The sequence below is a fragment of the Salvelinus fontinalis genome, chromosome 4, assembly GCF_029448725.1.
Source record: "Salvelinus fontinalis isolate EN_2023a chromosome 4, ASM2944872v1, whole genome shotgun sequence".
NCBI lineage: Eukaryota > Metazoa > Chordata > Actinopteri > Salmoniformes > Salmonidae > Salvelinus > Salvelinus fontinalis.
This window is the reverse complement of record NC_074668.1, coordinates 73,676,643-73,699,872: the sequence shown is the minus strand read 5'-3', so window position 1 is coordinate 73,699,872 and position 23,230 is coordinate 73,676,643. Positions and strand designations below refer to the sequence as shown.

At 44.0% G+C, this 23,230-nt stretch overlaps 1 protein-coding gene across 3 annotated transcripts in view; it reads left to right on the top strand.

The window, feature by feature from the left end:
* The window catches only part of LOC129854358 (spondin-1-like), a 142,926-nt gene that overhangs the window by 3,193 nt on the left and 116,503 nt on the right, over positions 1 to 23,230 (top strand). For all 3 annotated transcript variants that reach the window (XM_055921307.1, XM_055921310.1, XM_055921309.1), the window contains exons 3-5: positions 12,574 to 12,707; positions 19,973 to 20,046; positions 21,042 to 21,164. In XM_055921307.1, coding sequence (XP_055777282.1) covers positions 12,574 to 12,707; positions 19,973 to 20,046; positions 21,042 to 21,164 — 331 coding nt within the window. The remainder of the gene's footprint in view (positions 1 to 12,573; positions 12,708 to 19,972; positions 20,047 to 21,041; positions 21,165 to 23,230) is intronic.

Below are 23,230 nucleotides of genomic sequence, written 5' to 3'. Positions count from 1 at the left end.
TAATGCTTCAGGAAAGAAAATCTTCTGACAAGGTGGAACTTCTGCAATATGTATTATATTTATGACCTTTATATAAAACATTTTCGCACTTTGTAACAACTGTAAATGTAATAACTTTCTATTTGTAATAACTTGGGAAAAAAACATTTTGTTAATACCCCCGGTACATTTTATAATTTGCCGATAAACCTAATAAAATGTTGAATGGTAAACATCATATTTTTCATCTCTAAATGTAATATGTTATTCCATTAACCGGTAGTTATTAAATTAACTGGTTGTTAACAACTTTTTTCATGAATAATGTAATAACTTACACCAATCACGTAATAACATACATACATATATTTTTTTAATGTAGTACTTCAGTCAATTTGATGCACATACAGTACCAGCACCCACTGCCAATTACAACACTAACAAACTCATACACATCATACAGGAATACTCATACATAAACACACTCACAAGCACACATTGAAATGTAGTCACACACATACACACACGTACACACTGATCAAAAAATATCTGAATGAATCTGTAGGCCCTGGTATTAAACATGTAATCTGCAATATTTCCCTGCAAACAATAATGAATCGTTAGGTCACAAAATGGTCACCTAAAGTCGCCAGAATGTTGTGTCATGGAGTTTTTTTTCTAGTTTCCAGTTGGTCCCGGGGATGTTCTTGGGACATTGTGTCATGGTCCCCTAAAGATTTTTTCTAGTTCCCAGTTTGACCCGGGAATGTCCCAAAGGACATTGTGTCATGGTCCCCTGGAGGTTTTGTCTAGTTCCCGGTTTGTCTCGAGGATGATTTCGGGACGTTGTGTCATGGTCCCCTGGAGGTTTTGTCTGGTTCCCGGTTTGTCTCGAGGATGATTTCGGGACGTTGTGTCATGGTCCCCTGGAGGTTTTGTCTGGTTCCCGGTTTGTCTCGAGGATGATTTCGGGACGTTGTGTCATGGTCCCCTGGAGGTTTTGTCTGGTTCCCGGTTTGTCTCGAGGATGATTTCGGGACGTTGTGTCATGGTCCCCTGGAGGTTTTGTCTGGTTCCCGGTTTGTCTCGAGGATGATTTCGGGACGTTGTGTCATGGTCCCCTGGAGGTTTTGTCTGGTTCCCGGTTTGTCTCGAGGATGATTTCGGGACGATGTGTCATGATCTCCTGGAGGTTTTGTCTAGTGAGCCATTATAGCTCTTTGTCTTTTGGCAATGCTAGTCACACACACACACACACACACACACACACACACACACACACACACACACACACACACACACACACACACACACACACACACACACACACACACACACACACACACACACACACACACACACAGTGCTTTTAACATACAGTGTTTCAACTTACATATTTTACACACGTTGTGTATGTTTATTCATACAGTAGTTATTATTATTATTATTATTTATATATTTATTATATTTATTTATATTATATTTATTTATATACATGTTCTCACCTGGGATTTAAACTCACAACCTCTTTGTTCACTGCATTACAATCTTCCTTCTATGCTACCATGTCTGTATCATTGACTGATTTCACATGTAATCCTATTCCTACACTTTACACTTCAAAGTAACTGTTAAAAATACACTGTTTAAAATACACTCAAGAAAAACGATTGTATTTTTTGAGTCAGTTTTAAACAGAATAATATGCCCCACCAACATTAGACAACTTTACTAAAAACCCAAACTGAAATAAGTAAATTAAATCAATGAGAGAATCTAAGGAGGTCTTTTTTTAATCTTAACTCATTTGCACACAATGTATATAGACTTTTTTTTCTTTTTTTTTTTCTACCTTATTATTGACTGTATGTTTGTTTATTCCATGTGTAATTCTGTGATGTTGTTTGTGTCAAACTGCTTTGCTTTATCTTGGCCAGGTCGCAGTTGTAAATGAGAACTTGTTCTCAACTAGCCTACCTGGTTAAATAAAGGTGAAAAAAAAAAAAAAAAAAAAAGTCAGGTTAGCTGATAACTAAATGGCATGCTTTTGCTAAGTGCAGAGATGTATTATAAGTAATGTATATGTAAGGGACTTCTGAAATTCTACAGACTTTGTGGCACAGCAGAAAGATCAGCATGTCCCAAATCTATAGGTTGTGAGTTTAAATCCCATGTGGGGTCATATTGAAAAGTCAGTACTGAAGTTATCATATCAAATGTAATCACATTGTCATTGATTAAAGATTTCTACACTGTTTTATCTGAACAGCTGAACAGCTTACCACTAACCTTAAAACCCCCACAACATTTCATTACTTTACTTATAACGGTTTGGGACACCTAGGACAATCACGTGACAAATGCCTCCAAGAACGTCCAGGGTAGCTTCAGAGCACCATGACACAACATCGCAAGAACGTCCTAAAAACGTCCTCTGGGAAGACCCGGGACCAACTGGGAACTAGACAAAAGCTCCAGGGGACCATCACACAACAGCCCAAGAACATCCTAAAAACTTTCTCGGGGATGTCCTGGGACAAACCGAGAACTACACAAAACCTTCAGCGGACCATAACACAATGTCCCAAGAACGTACTAAAAGCGTACTCAGTGACGTCCCCAGGACAAACCGGGAACTAGACAATACTTCCAGGGGACCATGACAGAACGTTCTCAGAACATCAGAGTGATAACATCACACTGAAACCCTTAACCTCTCTTGGGTACGTGAGACGTTAGCGTCCCACCTCTTCAACAGCCAGTGAAACTGCTGGGCGCCAAATTCAAATACAGAAATACTCATTATAAAAATTCAGAAAACAAAACATATTTTACATAGGTTTAAAGATGAACTTCTTGTGAATCCAACCACGATGTCAGATTTTAAAATGCTTTACGCCGAAGCATACCTTACGATTATTTGAGAACATAGCCCAGTAGACAAATCATTACAAACAGTAACCAGCCAAATAGAACAGTTACACAAGTCAGAAATAGAGATAAAATTAATCCCTTACCTTTGACGATTTTGATATGGTTGCACTCAGCAGACATTCATTTACTCAATAAATGTTCCTCTTGTTCGATAAAGTCTCTTTATATCCAAAAACCTCCATTTTGTTTGCGCGTTTTCTTCAGTAATCCACAGGCTAAAACATAGTCAAAACAGGCAGACAAAAAAATCCAAATTGTATCCGTAAAGTTAATAGAAACATGTCAAACAATGTTTATATTCAATCCTCAGGTTGTTTTTAGCCTAAATAATCGATAATATTTCAACCAGACAATAACGTTGTCAATTGAAAATGTAAACAAGAAAGGAACTCTCTCGGTCTCGCTCATGAAAAAGCTCTGTGACACTTTAGGGTCCACTCATTCAGACTGGTCTTACTTCCTAATTTTTCAGAATACAAGTCTGAAACAATTTCTATAGACTGTTGACATCCAGTGGAAGGCATATAAACTGCAATTTGAGTCCTAAGTCAATGGATACTGTAATATCATTGAATAGAAAACTACAAAACCAAAAAGAAAACTACTTCCTGAATGGATTTTTCTCAGGTTCTCGCCTGCCAAATCAGTTCTGTTATACTCACAGACACTATTTTAACAGTTTCATATCATATCTTCTGGGCCCAAGAAGCAGGCAGTTTAATTTGGGCATGCATTTCATTCATTTGGGCATGAAATTCCAGGTAAATGTAAATGTACTTTTTGAATGTACTTGAACAATCTAACTTATTTATTTAATGCTTCATATGCTTAAAGAGCTTGGACCTCAGCCCATCATAATATACGATTGTTTTATTCCATACTCCAAACAATGTACAGGATAAGTCGGAAGTTTACATACACCTTAGCCAAATACTGACATTTAATCCGAGTAAAAAATCCCAGTCTTAGGTCCATTAGGATCACCACTTTATTTTAAGAATGTGAAATGTCAGAATAATAGTAGAGAGAATTATTTATTTCAGCTTTTATTTCTTTCATCACATTTCCAGTGGTTCAAAAGTTTACATACACTCAATTAGTATTTAGTAGCATTTCCTTTAAATTGTTTAACTTAGGTCAAACGTTTCGGGTAGCCTTCCACAAGCTTCCCATAATAAGTTGGGTGAATTTTGGCCCATTCCTCCTAACAGAGCTGGTGTAACGGAGTCAGGTTTGTAGGCCTCCTTGCTTGCACATGCTTTTCAGTTCTGACCACAAATGTTCTATAGGATTGAGGTCAGGGCTTTGTGATGGCCACTCCAATACCTGTTGTCCTTAAGCCATTTTGCCACAACTTTGGAAGTATGCTTGGGATCATTGTCCATTTGGAAGACCCATTTGCGACCAAGCTTTAACTTCTTCTGGCTGCAAGTCCGAGGCCGGCCACAATATGACAACAGCCACTTCAAGTGCAGGGCGCGAAATTCAAAATATATGTTTTAGAAATATTTAACTTTCACACATTAACAAGTCCAATACAGCAAATGAAAGGTACACATCTTGTGAATCCAGCCAACATGTCCGATTTTTAAAATGTTTTACAGCAAAAACAGCACGAATATTTATGTTAGCTCACCACCAAATACAAAAAAGGACAGACATTTTTCACAGCACAGGTAGCATGCACAAAGCCAACCTAACTAACCAAGAACCAACCAAACTAACCAACAAACAACTTCATCAGATGACAGTCTTATAACATGTTATTCAATAAATCTATGTTTTGTTCGAAAAATGTGCATATTTCAGGTATAAATCATAGTTTACATTGCAGCTACAATCAGAAATTGCACCGAAAGCAGCCATAATAATTACAGACACCAACATCAAATACCTAATTACTCATCATAAAACATTTCTGAAAAATACATAGTGTACAGCAAATGAAAGACAGGCATCTTGTGATTCCAGCCAATATTTCCGATTTATTAAGTGTTTTACAGCGAAAACACAATATAGCGTTATATTAGCTTACCACAATAGCCAGAAACACAAGCCATTTCCCAGTAGCAAAAGTTAGCGATCGTAACAAACAAGCAAAAGATATATAATTTTTGACTAACCTTGATATGCTTCATCAGATGACAGTCCTATAACATCAGGTTATACATACACTTATGTTTTGTTCGAAAATGTGCATATTTAGAGCTGAAATCAGTGGTTATACATTGTGCTAACGTAGCTACTTTTTCCCACAACGTCCGGATATTTTTCTGACACTTTTTCTGACACACATATTCTGACCAAATAGCTATTCATAAACATAACTAAAAAATACATGTTGTATAGGAAATGATAGATCCATTAGTTCTTAATGAAATCGCCGTGTTAGAATTCTAAAAATAACTTAATTACGACATACAGCTTCGGTATAGCTAGAGAGTACCCAAAAGCTGGGCGCCAACGACTAGTTCACATGTACGACAGATATATGAAATAGCATCATAAAATGTTTCCTACTTTTGCTGATTTTTCATCAGAATGTTGGACAAGGGGTCCTTTGTCAAGAACAATCGTTGTTTGGATTTAGAACGGCCTATTTCCCTCTCGGTTTAGCAAGCACACTAGCCAAGTGGCACGAATCTCTCCATGTCAACAAATGGAAGAGAACGGAACACGGCAAAACTACTGAAAAAATTTCAGTAATATGATTAAACTATATTGAAAAAACATACTTTACGATGATATGGTCACATGTATCAAATAAAATCAAAGCCGGAGATAGTAGTCGCCTATAAGGAAAGCTTTTCATACGGCAATCCCCGGTTCCTTCTCGCGCCTTCCTGAAAACAGGAAATGGGTGAAACGTCATTCCAAGAGCTTTTTTTCCACTTCAGACCAAGATAAACACTCCATTTCTTCTCTCACCGCCTCTTGACATCCAGGGGAAGGTGTATGACGTGCATGTATGCTAATACGTATCATGCCCATTTATAGGCAGGACCTAGAAGAGAGCATCGATTTCAGATTTTCCACTTCCTGGTCAGGAAGTTTGTGCCAAATGAGTTCTGTTTTACTCACAGATATAATTCAAACGGTTTTAGAAACTAGAGAGTGTTTTCTATCCAATAGTAATAATAATATGCATATTGTACGAGCAAGAATTGAGTACGAGGCCGTTTGAAATGGGCACCTTTTATCTGGCTACTCAATACTGCCCCTGCAGCCCAAACAGGTTAACTTCCTGACTGATGTCTTGAGATTTTGCTTCAATATATCCACATAATTTTCCTACCCCATCATGCCATCTATTTTGTGAAGTGCAGCAGTCCCTCCTGCAGCAAAACACCCCCACAACATGATGCTGCCACCCCCGTGCTTCACGGTTGGGATGGTGTTCTTCGGCTTGCAAGCCTCCCCCTTTTTCCTCCAAACATAACGATCGTCATTATGGGCAAATAGTTATATTTTTCTTTCATCAGACCAGAGGACATTTCTCAAAAAAGTATGATCTTTGTCCCCATGTGCAGTTGCAAACCGTAGTCTGGCTTTTTTATGGCGGTTTTGGAGCAGTGGCTTCTTCCACGCTGAGCGGCCTTTCAGGTTATGTCGATATAGTACTCGTTTCACTGTGGATATAGATACTTTTGTACCTGTTTCCTCCAGCATCTTCACAAGGTCCTTTGCTGTTGTTCTGGGATTGATTTGCACTTTTCACACAAAAGTACGTTCATCTCTAGGAGACAGAACTTATCTCCTTCCTGAGCGGTATGAAGGCTGCCTGGTCCCATGCTGTTTATACTTGCGTACTATTGTTTGTACAGATGAACGTGGTACCTTCAGGCGTTTGGAAATTTCTCCCAAGGATGAACCAGACTTGTGGAGGTCTGCTTTTTTTTCTGAGGTCTTGGCTGATTTCTTTTGATTTTCCCTTGATGTCAAGCAAAGAGGCACTGAGTTTGAAGGTAGGCCTTGAAATACATCCACAGGTACACCTCCAATTGACTCAAATTATGTCATTTAGCCTATCAGAAGCTACTAAGGCCATGACATCATTTTCTGGATTTTTCCAAGTTGTTTAAAGGCACAGTCAACTTAGTGTATGTAAACTTCTGACCCACTGGAATTGTGATCTAGGTCTCCTGCAGGCCACAATACTGTGTTAACCTGCTAATCTTAAATGTAGGCATTAGCGCAGGGACAAATCTTAGCTTACACAAATGTTTAGGTCTCAGACAAGTTTAATTACACCTACATCACTTTTCAGTTGCTATCCCTTACTGCCTTGGTGGCCATGAGTAAGGCACTGCTACAGGCAAGGGCAAGGCTGACCCTGTTCTGCTCCAAGCCTGTTCTCTGTTTGGTGTCAACAAAAATACATGTCTCCATTATACAATAGGCTTTTATTTTTAAATAAAATGTTCCCTGAATATGTGTGTTTTGTATTATTTTGTGCCTATGTATTCCTGTGAGTGTGTGTATGCATATGTGTGTTTGTAATACAAGTTGAGTCTGTATGTGTGGATATATACCAGTGTGTGAGTTTTGTCAAAACCGAAGGTGGTATACATATGCATCAATAACACCTTTATGAAATACTTCATAACCCCTTCATGAATGTTGCAGTATCATTCATCAACCTTCATAGCACATTAAACATCAGTCATATGTAATCTTCACAACAACAGTCATGTTTTCATTACAGTATTATAGTAGAAATATCTGGTTGGATTGACCTTGATGGTTGCTGGTGCTGCTGACTGGGTTAGTTCTGCACAGCGCAATACTTTGACAGCCTCTGCTGAGCTGAAGCCAAGGTGTTAGCTTGAGGAGCTAATGCAAGTCGGGATGTTGGGATGTTATTACATCATAACTTGACTTTATTTGAAAAGAAGAGTGCAGTTAGTTCAACACGTCTCCATTCACTGATAAAGGATTAGTGGATGAAGGGCAATATCAAACTTCATCAATGTGAAGTAAACAGGAGGGTGAGGGAATACCTCTGTCCCTGATCCATCCCACCCAACTACTGCCAACCGACCTCGCTGTGGGACTCTCAGCAGTCAAGTCAATCGTCCACTGCACCTTTTGCTTACCGACTAATCTCCCCTTTTCACCCCCCCAAAGTTGCTTCTCTGTTTGCACACCAGTCTTGTATCCCTGTATTTTCTTACCTTACGTCTTTCACCATCCTCCTTTAGGGGAATATTATTCACTCTTCCACTCAACCTCACTCCTTACCACCTGCCAGAGGTAGTATACAGTGATCCAATCAGCAAGGGGTGAATGTATGTGTACAAGCCAGACCTCATGAATGAGAGCCTGTGGTTGGCTTTAAGAGCAGCCATAACTAGCAGAACTGGTAGCAGACTCTTGTGAACCTGTTGGTTTCATTCCCTTTCCACATAAAGCTGAATGTTTTACAGTTGACCGTTTCTTGTGTTGAGGCGAGTTTTACAGTATAGCACTTCAGTTACTCACAGTTACTACTATGTCATGACCGAGCGCACAACCCCCGAAGAATGTAGGAAGGAAGGAAGGAAAAAAGAGGGTGTTTTTATCATTTGTTCCTTCTCCTGCCACATCTCATTACCCTCTTTGCTGCTGTACGGTTTTTATGTTTGGCTGTTTTATTTTTCCCTGCCATTGATCTCATGCTGTTGTTATTTAGTACCAGCCTTGAGGTTTCTCCTTATTCGAGGCGAGAGGGGGGTGGGTGAGGGGTTTGGTGGGTGGGTTAGTGGGCGCAGCACGGCGTGACAGAGCATCGTAAATGGCAGAGTGTGAAAAAGGGAAACGCTGTATCATCCAGTCAGCTTCAATCACTCAGCTCTACACACACTGACAGCGCTGCTATATCTGTTGTGGAATACGAGGGGTAAACTGAAATATCTGCTGTGGAATACGAGGGGTAAACTGAAATATCTGCTGTGGAATACGAGGGGTAAACTGAAATATCTGCTGTGGAATACGAGGGGTAAACTGAAATATCTGCTGTGGAATACGAGGGGTAAACTGAAATATCTGCTGTGGAATACGAGGGGTAAACTGAAATATCTGCTGTGGGATACGAGGGGTAAACTGAAATATCTGCTGTGGAATACGAGGGGTAAACTGAAATATCTGCTGTGGAATACGAGGGGTAAACTGAAATATCTGCTGTGGAATACGAGGGGTAAACTGAAATATCTGCTGTGGGATAAGAGGGGTAAACTGAAATATCTGCTGTGGAATATGAGGGGTAAACTGAAATATCTGCTGTGGAATACGAGGGGTAAACTGAAATATCTGCTGTGGGATAAGAGGGGTAAACTGAAATATTTGCTGTGGGATAAGAGGGGTAAACTGAAATATCTGCTGTGGAATACGAGGGGTAAACTGAAATATATGCTGTGGGATACGAGGGGTAAACTGAAATATCTGCTGCGGGATACGAGGGGTAAACTGACATATCTGCTGAGGGATACGAGAGGTAAACTGAAATATCTGCTTTAGGAATATTAGGTGGAAATTTGATTGTTAGCGCTCTTGTAGAGGTCTTGATAAGCACAAGTGCTAAGGCGTAATTGTAATGACTGTGTTGTGTTTATGTTGATACTAATGTATGTAGTGTATCTAGTGTTTATTGTTGTATTTATAGGTACACAGAATGTAATAAATCAAAACACGCAAACACACTAATACAGTATCAATACCCAATACTATGTCTGGTACGGTACACACGGAGTACAACATCTCTCCATACATCAGCAGACTTCAGGTGTTTCCTCATCCTCCCCTCTCCCCTTTCTTCCTCCCTTCTACTTCCCGTCCTCGCTTCCTCCCCCATTCCTCTGCTGCTCTAGAGGAGTTCCTTTCACTGTCAACCTCAATTACACACACACACACGAACACACACACACACACACGCACACGCACACACGCACACACGCACACATGCACGCACACGCACGCACGAACACACACACACACACACACACACACACACACACACACACACACACACACACACACACACACACACACACACACACACACACAAACAATGCATGTACACAAGTACACACGCACACACACACAAACACACACACAAATACACTCTCACACACTACCCGTCTTCCCATCATCAGCCAGTCCTATTGGAGGCATGACGCACAGCCCCTTTCAAACACAACTATTTGCTCCTGCCTGGTAGGACAGAAACTGTATCAGATTCAACACTGATTCAATGTTCACACCCAGCACAAACACTTCTATCTGCCTCCTCACTTTCTTGACATCCCCTCTTATTTTGTCGTCTCGCCCTGCTGTGAAGTGATGTGTAGTCAGAAATCGATTTTCCTTGAAAGTATTGTTGGCAAATCGTGCACACACACACACACACTGCCAGCTGACCTCCCCAGAGAGCTCAATAAAAAAGCGCTTTTCATCGAGTCGGGAGCTGTCCAGAGACAGCTGAGAGGGAGCACACTTTCAGATTTCAAATGAGCTGTACGTCAAATAGATGCTGTCGTGTGTGTGTGTGCGTGAGTGTGTGTGTATAACATGTGTAATCACTTTTCATGTTGGCCCACATTAGTTTGGGAAGAATGTTGTTGAATGTTATTGTTCAAGTTTGACCAGCTGTTGCAAGCAAACACACTCTCTCTCACAGACTCTACCTCAAACTGTCTTCCCCTTTCTCTGTTTCTCACATTTAGTCTCTCATACACAGTCTCAGGCTCTGTCACTCGCTCTCTCAAATGCACACACACGCGCACGCACGCACACACGCGCACACACGCACGCACGCACGCACGCACGCACACACACACACACACACACACACACACAGACAGACAGAGCCATAGGTCAGTTGAATGGCTGCTGCTTTTCACAGATGGTGTTTAATGCATTCCCCTGGGTCATCACAGACTCCAGTCGGCTCAGTCAGCCCCCACCCCAGGGATGCCTGTCAGAAACCATGGGAACCCAGCAAGGGTTTTATGACCTCTGGGTGTGATTCAGAGGGCTGGATACAGACGCAGCCAGGCCAGTCAAGCCCAGAGCTCTCTCTCACACACACACACACATACACACAGTCCAGTCCAAAGTAAACTGATTCATAACATGGCGTGACAGAGGGAATTCTCCGCTGACAGCTTTATTGAGTGAGAGAGTTCCGAGTATTTATCGCCCTGATGTCACTTCCTGTCAAATAGAACTGTGGAGAATGTTGTCACACAAAAACGCACACGCACGCGCACGCACACACACACGCACGCACAGGCACAGACAGGCACATACATGCACACACAGGCACGCACACGCACACACACGCACACCCATGCACTCACGCACACACACGCACACCCATGCACTCACGCACACACACGCACACCCATGCACTCACGCACACTCACGCACACCCATGCACTCACGCACACTCACGCACACCCATGCACTCACGCACACACACGCACACCCATGCACTCACGCACACTCACGCACACCCATGCACTCACGCACACTCACGCACACCCATGCACTCACGCACACACACGCACACCCATGCACTCATGCACACTCACGCACACCCATGCACTCACGCACACTCACGCACACCCATGCACTCACGCACACACACGCACACCCATGCACTCACGCACACACACGCACACCCATGCACTCACGCACACTCACGCACACCCATGCACTCACGCACACTCACGCACACCCATGCACTCACGCACACACACGCACACCCATGCACTCACGCACACACACGCACACCCATGCACTCACGCACACACACGCACACCCATGCACTCACGCACACACACGCACACCCATGCACTCACGCACACACACGCACACCCATGCACTCACGCACACACACGCACACCCATGCACTCACGCACACTCACGCACACCAAAAGCACTTGGAGCTGAAAATGCGCACACAAATGACCCTCAAGGACGGCACTTAAGCCCTTCATTCATTTGCTAAGAATCGTGGCTGGCCACATACAGTATGTCTGTGAAATGCACTATCGATCCTACAGTATAACTACTGGTGCGTGACACAGAGGTTGTGTGTGTGTGTGTGTGTGTGTGTGTGTGTGTGTGTGTGTGTGTGTGTGTGAAATAACCATTATATATTTGCCGTCCAGCTGCAAAGCTGTCAATTTGCCACTACAGGATAGACTTATGTACGTATGTATTCAAACACTATATATTAAATTGCATGCCAGCCAGATGTATCCACTGAGTCATAGTGTAGAATGACACAAGGAGCTTAAATTCATTTCATTTAATTGAAAATAATTTGTGAAATGCAAAATGTACTATTACTTTGTAATGAACAGATGTTGCTAATGAATTAGATAATGTCTAATTGTAGCGTTCTAATTAGGCCTGGTAATGAAAGCTAATGGCAGTTAAATGAAGTTGCACTTGAACTCACATTGAGAGAGGGAATCATATGACAATAGTAAATACATAGTAATGAAATATATGGTATAATACAGAGAGAACATAAGGTACCAGGCAATTACAATTATATTATCTTTCCTCATTTGCTTATCCTTATTTAAATCTAATCCATGCTGTGTGTGTGTGTATGTGTGTGTCTTTGTCTGTCCGTCTGTGTGTGTGTGTCTGTTTATATGTGTTATACAGATCATCGATGAAGAGGACACCCAGTTCATGATCAACTGTCCCCCGGCAGTGACAGAGAGTACCCCTCGGAGACGCACCAGGATCCAGGTGTTCTGGACAGCACCCCCCAGCGCCTCTGGTTGTGTCACCCTCAAGTAGGTACATGTACTTGGGGCTCTCTGAAGAACCCTGAAGTAAGGATCTATATTTACTGCGTCCCCATTATCCACCCCTCTCCCGAAGTGTGCACTTGTCCTGCATACTCCCCATTATGGATGAAACAACTTTGGAAACTCCCTCCAGCCAGTGCTTACATCAATCCAATGTGCAAGTGCACACTTTGGGAGAAGTGTGGAGAATCGAGATGCAGCCATATGTGATCCCCACCCGTGGTACTGGAGAGCTACGGTGTTTAGAGGCTTTTATTCCAGACCAATGGTAATATTATCTGATTCAACTAATAAATGTTTTGATGGCTTGGTGATTAGTTCATCCAGGTGTGTTGGTGCTGGGCTGGAACAAGACATTCACAACCTTTAGCTTGTGTATAGGACTAGAGTAGGTGACACAAATCCAGTGTAGCGGTGACAGTGTGTTGTTGATTGTATACTGTTTATTAAGGAGCTGTATGTGGACCCCTCAGGCATGTTTACATACAGTATCGTACTCAAATGTGTCCTATTACTGTACATGGAAAGTTATTACTGTACTCCTCTCCACTCCAAACCCAGCCCAAAGGTTTCACACAGAATAGATTATCAATGTTTCTTCAAGAACGTATGTTGCATAAAGAATTCATAATCACAAGAATATCTGCAATGGCTTGGGGTGACATTAATTGATTCCTTTGCCGTGTCGTGTGCCTCCAGGGCTTGTTTAGGTGCAGTATGTGTTTGTTACCTGTACCAAACATAGATCACAGTACACTCCCATGCATTGAGGCACGATATTGGTTGAGGTTAGGGCCGAGAGAGAGAGAGAGTGTGCGTGTGTGTGTGTGAGAGAGAGAGAGTGTGTGTGTGAGGGAGAGTGTATAAGCTAGAGAGAGAGAGAAGAGGGGGAGGAGGAGAGAGGAGACCCACTGGGTACAGACGTCAATTCAGCATCTATCCCACGTTGATTCAACGTAATTTCATTGAATTAGACGTGGAAACAACATTCAACCAGTGTGTACCCAGTGGAGGGAGAAGAGAGAGAAGAGAGACCTACAAAGAAGAGAGAGAAGAGAGAGCGCTACAAAGAAGAGAGAGAAGAGAGAGCGCTACAAAGAAGAGAGAGAAGAGAGAGAGCTACAAAGAAGAGAGAGTGCTACAAAGAAGAGAGAGAAGAGAGAGAGCTACAAAGAAGAGAGAGAAGAGAGAGAGCTACAAAGAAGAGAGAGAAGAGAGAGAGCTACAAAGAAGAGAGAGAAGAGAGAGTGCTACAAAGAAGAGAGAGAAGAGAGAGAGCTACAAAGAAGAGAGAGAAGAGAGAGAGCTACAAAGAAGAGAGAGAAGAGAGAGAGCTACAAAGAAGAGAGAGAAGAGAGAGAGCTACAAAGAAGAGAGAGAAGAGAGAGCGCTACAAAGAAGAGAGAGAAGAGAGAGAGCTACAAAGAAGAGAGAGAAGAGAGAGAGCTACAAAGAAGAGAGAGAAGAGAGAGCTACAAAGAAGAGAGAGAAGAGAGAGCGCTACAAAGAAGAGAGAGAAGAGAGAGAGCTACAAAGAAGAGAGAGAAGAGAGAGAGCTACAAAGAAGAGAGAGAAGAGAGAGAGCTACAAAGAAGAGAGAGGAATAGAAACATAGGGGTGGTGCCCTACATGGCATGCTAATCTCTGCATTATTAAAGAGGTCAGTTGGCCTGTCACTTTCTCTCCTGGCCCGTTTAAATCTCTCACTGTGCTGTCGTTATGTGTGTAGGGGCGTAAAAAAAGGCTTGCATTTCTTATTAATGCACGTTATTATGTGCCTGTCAGAGTGAGTGATGAGATTTCCTTGCCTTCGTCTCTGAACTCCCCCTTTCTTTGGCTTTCTTCCTCCCTCCCTCTCTCTACTCTCACTCACTCTTCTCTCTCCTGTCAGTTTCTCTCTCTACTCTCACTCACTCTTCTCTCTCCTGACGGTTTCTGTCTCTACTCTCACTCACTCTTCTCTCTCCTGTCAGTTTCTCTCTCTACTCTCACTCACTCTTCTCTCTCCTGTCAGTTTCTCTCTCTACCCTCACTCACTCTTCTCTCTCCTGACGGTTTCGCTCTATACTCTCACTCATTCTTCTCTCTCCTGACGGTTTCTCTCTCTACTCTCACTCACTCTTCTCTCTCCTGACGGTTGCTCTCTCTACTCTCACTCACTCTTCTCTCTCCTGACGGTTGCTCTCTCTACTCTCACTCACTCTTCTCTCTCCTGTCGGTTTCTCTCTCTACTCTCACTCACTCTTTTCTCTCCTGTCGTTTTCTCCCTCTACTCTCACTCACTCTTCTCTCTCCTGTAGGTTTCTCTCTCTACTCCCACTCACTCTTCTCTCTCCTGGGGGATTCTCTCTCTACTACACACCCTTTTCATTCCTTCCCCTCTCTCTCTCCTTTTCCTCTTCACTCTTTGTGCCTTTCTCAACCAGGGCGTAGTTGTGTTGTTCCCACAGCACACTAACCAGGCAGGCGGCATCTTCCCCTACTCTACCTCTCAGCTATCTTATATCTATTGGGAGAAAGGATGTGGGACAGAGAGGGGGGGACAGAGGCAGAGAAAGAGGGAGAGAGAATACAAGAGGAAGAGTGATCAGTATAGAAGAGATGGACAGAATGGAAAGAGAGTGGCAGCATGTGAGATGAAGAGAGAGTGAGATATAGTCACTTGTGGACGTTAGGGAGTGGGGATGTGATACTAAGGTACGTCCAGTGGGGAAGCTTGTTTTTCACTGTAGAGTGATGACCCCAAGCGAGGACAGGTTCATAGTTGAAAATGAAGTGTTTTTGGAAACTGGGAAGTTGAATTACTGGGTGATCACTCTTTAATTAAAGTTTTGTCAGTGAAGTGGGGCAGGTGCACCCCTAAACATCATACTGACAGATTATTATTGAGAAGCTGTTGTATATCGTTGACACACACAGACAGACAGACAGACAGACAGACAGACAGACAGACAGACAGACAGACACACACACACACACACACACACACACACACACACACACACACACACACACACACACACACACACACACACACACACACACACACACACACACACACACACACAGACAGACACAGACAGACACAGACACAGACACAGACACACATAGACAGACACAGACACACAGGCAGCATTGAATCTGAAATGGTTGATTACAGGGTGGCGTTTACGGGTTTCCCGATCATGTGACTTTACTAGCTTAAATAACAAATGGACGGAGAGGGAAATATGGTTAATGCCAACAGGCGTTTTAATGTTACACTGCACGGGGTAATGGGGAGCTGCACAAAACAGCCAACCTAGCCTGAACTAGCTAGCCATAAATCACAGTCCAGCAGGAGGGATCTCCCCAGAGATATAATCACGAGAGAAAGGAAGAAAATGGGGCTCTCCCCATTAGATATATTCCCCCCCTTCTATTACCATGACAACCCCATAAACAATGGACGTGACTGGCGCTGCCAGCCTGGGGGAGGGTCTGCCCATCTTACCCCAGCTACAATAGTATTTGTTTCATCAGAGAATGAGGGATTTCATTATTGATACGAGCAGAGGAATGTTTGTTTTAATTTCAACGCTCTCAGTCTGCCTGTCTGCCTACCTGTCAAATAACCTGGTTAGCTCAGACACCTCTGGCAATAACTATTATGGATAAACAGACTGTGCATGTGTCTGGTGCCTTTGTGTGTGTTTGTGTGTGTTTACGTGTACGTGTGCACGTGCGTTTGTGTGAGTGTGTGTAATACAACGTAATACAACATGTGTAGATATAGTGTCATCATCGCTCAGTGTGTCTGTGTGGAAAGTGATCAGTTCAGAGCATGGTCAGAGTTTTTGAGAGCTCCTCTAGTCCTGTGGCTAGAGAGGCTGTGGTGTGGCGGCCTCTTCTCCCTGATGGTTAGCTGTAATTGAGGAGTAGCTGCTGTCTCCTGGTGGCTGGAAACAGTGAGTGTGGTGGTTTGATCTGTCTCACCATGATTATGGGGGTCAAAAAGGGACAGACATTTGTCTGATTTCTGGACCACACTCCCTGTAGAATCTTTATATTTTTGTTAATTTATACAGAAAAAGTCATTGTTTTTTTCAGGTTCACCTGACATAAATTGTAGTACAGTTTTGACAGTCAGAACATGATAGTGTCAAAACCTATTTGAAATTTCCAGGAATTGAATGACATGACCACAATGGCAGGTAGATTAAAAAGCCTTCCCAGAGAGAATGGCAGTCTAACTGTGCAGTTATTACATGTGAGATGAGCAGGAATGGTTCAATGAAACTGGTACAGCATGTGCCTTCCCAAAGGAACAAACTGTAAACAAATAGCTATGTTTATTTATCCCTCTCTGACCTGGCCACACACACACACACATGCACAGACAAACAAACGCATGCACACACACACACACACCCTCCTACCCACCCTAACACCAGGGCGCTTTTGAGGCGATAACCATCGGCGGCTTGGAGCCAGGAAAGTGAGTCTGGCTTTAATAGCATCTCATTGATAGAATTTAAATTGGATGTTAAATAAGCATTACTGTGCCTGATTGCCTGGCCGGCCCCAGAAAGTGGGCAGCTAGTGAGGCAGTTTGTGAGCGGCTCGCTCAGGGAAAGATGTCTGAAATTGGGGTGAGATTGAATTAAAGTGTGAACAATTAGAGATATGCTGGCGGTGTGTTTAGGAGCGCCTGGGGTGGGGTACCCCTGTCACCTCTGTACTTCTAGGTACCCCCCTCAGGCAGGTTTCTTCATGTCCTGCTACTATCCCCTTCCAAACCCATTCCTTGTTTACGGACGGGATCTGTTGTGTTTATGCTTTATTTTATTTTATTCTTATTTCCCCCTCTCTCTCTCTCTCTCTCTCTCTCTCTCTCTCTCTCTCTCTCTCTCTCTCTCGCTCTCTCTCTCTCTCTCTCTCTCTCTCATCTCTTTCCTCTCTGTCTCTGTCTCTGTCTCGCTGTGTGCCTTGGAGAGTAAAAATTGGCATAAAAAAACAAAAGCAAGAGAGAGGGTGAGAAAAAGAGAGATGAAGAGCGTGTTGTGTTATGTTAATAGGGGCATATAGCTGTCACTCCGTCACTGTAGAGATACTGTCCCTCCTCTGTCCGGCCTGCCTGACACAGCCTCCTCAAACACAATCCCCCTGACAGCCTGCTTTGGAGTTAGGCAGGAGAAACAGACAGGAGAGTGGTAGGAGGTTTATTTATCATTTTAAAAAAAACATTTTTTATGACATCTAATTGGTAGTTACGGTCTTGTCTCATCGCTGCAACTGCCATACGGACTCAGGAGAGGCAAAGGTCGAGAGCCATGCGTCCTCCGAAACACAACCATGCCAAGCCGCACTGTTTCTTAACACACGGCTCGCTGTAAGCCAGCCACACTAATGTGTCAGAGGAAACACCATACAACTGGCTACCAAAGTCAACGTGCATGCGCTCCCGGCACGCCACAAGGAGTCGCTAGAGCACTAAGTGACAAGGACATCCCGGCCGGCCAAACGCAAGCCGGACGACGCTGGGCTAAATGTGCCCCGCCCCATGGGTCTCCGGGTCGTGGCTGGCTGCTAAGCAGCCCGGGATCGAAACCGGGTCTGTAGTGACGCCTCTAGCACTGCGATGCAGTGCCTTAGACCGCTGTGCCACTCGGGAGGCCCTAGTGGTAGGAGGTTTGCTTGGGGAATAGGTTGGAATCTCAACAGAATTGAGAGATAATGTATTGTTTCAAAGTAGCTCATCTGGAGTGTGTCCTTCAAGGATAAGGTGAAATTAACGATTTTGTCTTATTTGTCCTTGTCTTGTATCTCTTTACCTTTGTGCTCTTTCTCCTCACTACCACGGCTTCCTGAGATTAGCATATAGTATAGTAATATAGTATCTCTGTGTTTATACCTTTCCTCTTTTACATCTATGTCTCCTCTCGCTCTTCTCTCTCTCTCTCTCTCTCTCTCTCTCTCTCTCTCTCTCTCTCTCTCTCTCTCTCTCTCTCTCTCTCTCTGTCTTTATACCTTTCCTCTTTTACATATACGTCTCCTCTCGCTCTTCTCCCTCTCTCTCTCTCTCTCTCTCTCTCTCTCTCTCTCTCTCTCTCTCTCTCTCTCTCTCTCTCTCTCTCTCTGTCTTTATACCTTTCCTCTTTTACATCTATGTCTTCTCTCGCTCTTTTCCCTCTCTCTCTCTTTATTTTTGTGACTGTGGGAGAGGACAGTGACAGCAGTGGGCTTGGCCCAGCTTGGACTCCTGCTCCATAAACAGTCCAGCTGGACATGATCCACCTGGACTAGACCCAGGACCCAGACAGTCCAGAGCCTAGAACCTACACCCTTCTGCTACCCTCTGCCCACTATCACCATGGAAACCTGCAGCCTGTTGTGGGTAGCCAAGTCTGATGTAATGTACGGCACCTGAATGGAGTTTGTTTGTGACAGCTGTTGGGCCCTGAAAGTAATTTGTTTGCGATCGTTTCTGGCCCACACGCGGGCCCCCTTCTGGCCCTTGAATGGGTTTGTTTGTGTCTGATTTGCATGTCAAGGCCCCACTAAGACCTGTGTCCACCCAGCACACTGTGGCTCTGCCCCCAGACAGCTCTATCAGAACAGTCTCTCTGCCAGGACCAGGAGCAGGACTTTAGCTCTGGGAAACTTAACTTTTGGCCTGTCACTCAGTCTTATCTCTGACATGCTGTAGTTCCTCTCGCCTGAGTGTGTGTGCTTCCTCACTCTTGATCGTTTCTCAAAAGGGAAGCTTACATTCAGACTTTTTTCTCTCCTTTTCCTCTTTCTCTGTAGGTTTTCAATCTCATTTCCAACCTCATCTCTCTCCTGCTAAATACACGTCGTTATGTTAATAAACACTTTCTGTAAGAACTAGCAAATCCCTCCAGTCTGAGAGTCCCTGTGATTCAGCTCTCCTGTACACTTCCTCCCCAGGTTTTATTCATTCAGACACTCAACACTCATCCCGAGTTCAACATTACTCCAAATGCCCCCTGGTTACTCCCTGTGCTAAAATGAGTATTTAACTCTGTCCTCTTCTTTCTCTCCCTTCTCACCTGATCTCCTGCCTTGTACTCCTCTCATCCTTTCTTGTCTTTTCTCCTCTGTTCATTCCCTCTCTCTTTCAACCCTCATCTCCACTTTACCCTCATCTTTTCACTTTTCATCTGCTTTCTCTTTCCAACCTTTCATCTCCTTTCTCTTAACCTGAAACTTCCTCTTCTCCTCCTCCCCTCCTCCTTCTTTCTCTGCAGGGCCAGCATTGTCCAGAAGAGGATCATCTACTTCCAGGATGAAGGCTCTCTCACCAAGAGGATGTGTGAGAAAGGTATGTCCTCCATTACCGATACGTAGTAAAGGGCGCTACATATCTTCCACTCCTCCTCTCTCTCAATATCTCCTGTCTTACTCTCTCTTCCCTTACTGGGTCAGGATCTTTACACTTGTGCTGTATCTCCCAAGCTGTGCGTGACATTGGATAGAGAATTTACAGAGACTGATCAAAAGAACAGCTTTACACCTCCCACCCTCCTACCCCCCCTTCTCCCGCCGTCCCACACTCCTACCCCCCCTTCTCCTGCCGTCCCACCCTCCCTCACCCCTAAAACCCCTCCTCCCACCCTCCCCCACCCCCTCCCTCTCCCCTACCCCTCCCTCCACCCTTCTCTCCCCTCCATCCCTCCCTCCTTCCTCACCACTCCCTCCTCCCTCCCTCCTCCTCCCTACCCCCTCCTCCTTCCTCACCACTCCCTCCTCCCTCCCTCCCTCCCTCCCTCCCTCCCTCCCTCCCTCCCTCCCTCCCTCCTCCTCCCTACCCCTTCCTCCTCCCTACCCCCTCCTCCTTCCTCACCCCTCCCTCCCTCCTCCTCCCCCTTCCTCTCTCCTTCCTCACCCTCCCTCCTCTCTCCCTCCCTTCCTCTCTTCCTCTATCTCTTCACCACATCATCATGTAAATAACCAGGCAAAATCAGGAGCCTATATTCAGCCTCTCCTCTCCATCTGAGCTAACCACACAGTTGTGGAAGGAATTGGACATTGAAGACAACTGCACATCTCATATTTCTCAACTCAGTGACCTTCTCATAGAAACTCTGTAGCATGTATTTATTTTCAAAAGACAGCTCAATATGAAAGCCTAATATATCTAATTTCCCCTTATTCTTTTGCGTCAAACCACAGTAAATAAGCCCATTTCCTCTCCTCTCCCCTCCTCTGTCCCCTACCTATAACAACCCTATACCTCTCTCTGCTGTCAAACTCTCTCTCCTCCTTTAACCCCCCCCCCCTCTCTCTCTCACTCTCTCACTCTCTTTCTCTTCTCAGAGTCATTGTATGGGGAGACCACAGAGAAACCTCTGCTGGATTGCTGTGCCTGTGGAACAGCCAAGTACAGAGTCACCTTCTACGGCAACTGGTCAGAGAAGGTGCACCCCAAAGACTACCCTCGTAAGTACCCCATAACAACTTCCAAATTACCAAGGTACATACCCCATTTAATCCCTGAAAGACAACTTTAGTTAGTCCCCCATTTCACCCCAGGGCTACCCTAGTTGGTGCCTCCATTGCATCAAAAACTCCCCTTTACTAATAAAATTACCCAGCATCACAGTCTTCCAAGGATACTACAACCTCCATGGCCACCAAAGGAAACTCTCTCCCCAGGGTGCTGTGCCCCTGTCTCATTCCTCCCCCAGCTTGGCCCTGGGCCTCGGTCTGTGGTGCTCCACTGTATAACCTTGAGCCTGACTACCCAGCAGGCAGGCAGGGTGTGAATTGAGATGGGGATTACTGGGCTCTCCCCTCCTTCTAAGACACTCCTCTCTCTCTCTCACAGCCCAGAACAATATAATGATTAGCATGGAATCCCACAGTAAGATAAACCTGCAGATCGAGCAACACCCTAATTTATTGGCTTAGAAGAGACAGGATTGTATGTGTGTGTGTGTGTGTGTCTTTCTGTTTTTGTGCACGACTGTCTCTGTTACATTGTGTGTGTGTGTGTGTGTGTGTGTGTGTGTGTGTGTGTGTGTGTGTGTGTGTGTGTGTGTGTGTGTGTGTGTGTGTGTGTGTGTGTGTGTGTGTGTGTGTGTGTGTGTGTGTGTGTGTGTGTGTGTTCATGCATGCGTTTCCACTCTGTGTCTTTGGAAACCCATTATTGGTTTTGTGGTTTTTATAATTGAGTTCTCCTCACCACCACAAAGTCATAGCCAAGGTAACCATCCCTGGTTGTCATACATACAGCAGATCACCATCTACAACTTCCTCCCCAAGCATCATTAGTATCCAGTCATTATTTGTTAATGTGCCTGTGTTTTTATATAACAACTGTCAATCAAACACAGATAGAACCATTGCTAAAAGAGGTTTTAGCAACAGTTTTCACACGCTATCCACAGTCATGATGGTCTGTGAGTGTCTGCTTCTTCATTGCTAGCAGCAGAAGTGAGAGAGAGTGAAAAAAGAGAGAGGGAGAGAGAGAAGAAGATACAGCACAAATGTCAAGTCAGGCTGCTATTTTTACAAGGCGTCCATTCGTCCTTCAAGCTGAAGCGAGGCACACGTGAAGGGCTAATGACATACATTCTGATGTTGAAGGTTACTCTAAAACAAGCTAACAGGTTTTTTATTCCCCTCGCTCCCGACATTGTCACATGCACAGCTTTATTTCCCTCTCTGGGTGATTATAGTTTAACAATAAGGTCCGAGGAGGTGTGGTATATGGCTAAAATGCACAACACAACGTGGAGTGCCTGGACACAGCCCTTAACCGTGGTATATTGGCCATATATCACAAACCCCTGAGGTGCCTTATTGCTATTATAAACTGGTTACCAATGTAATTAGAGCAGTAAAAAGACATGTTTTGTCATACCCATGGTATACGGTCAGCCAATCAGCATTCAGGGCTCGAACCACCCAGTTTATAATAAGTAATACACCGCTGAGAAGCTATTCAACCATTATCTGTGGAGAGTGGAGATAGCCAGCAGGTTTCCTGGTTACCTGAACCCATTCAGACAGACTCAGGAGAGAGACAGGTAGAGAGAGCCCAGCCAAGATAGCCATGACTGGTACTCAGGTGGCTAAGTGTACCAGAGAATTGCCCTGTGGTTTGGATGGATCTGATGTTACATCCAGGGATTCACAGCTCAAGTGTCATTTCATGTCTTCAGTGGATATTGGTTCTCAATAGTATTTCTACCAGACTCACACAAAGCTGAAATATGAGCAATATGAGCAATCACGTTGCTCAATTCAGCAAGACTGTTATGTGAGAGAAAGAGAAAGAGATGGAAGGAGTTTTGCAGAGAGTATGAAAATAGACTGTGGAATATCAGAGGATATGACTGAGATTGGATACAGTTCTGACGGATATAGAGGGATTAACCTTATTGAGTTTGTGGTGACCGCCTCCCCTATTTGTGTGTGTGTTTGTGTGTGTGTGTGTGTGTGTGTGTGTGTGTGTGTGTGTGTGTGTGTGTGTGTGTGTGTGTGTGTGTGTGTGTGTGTGT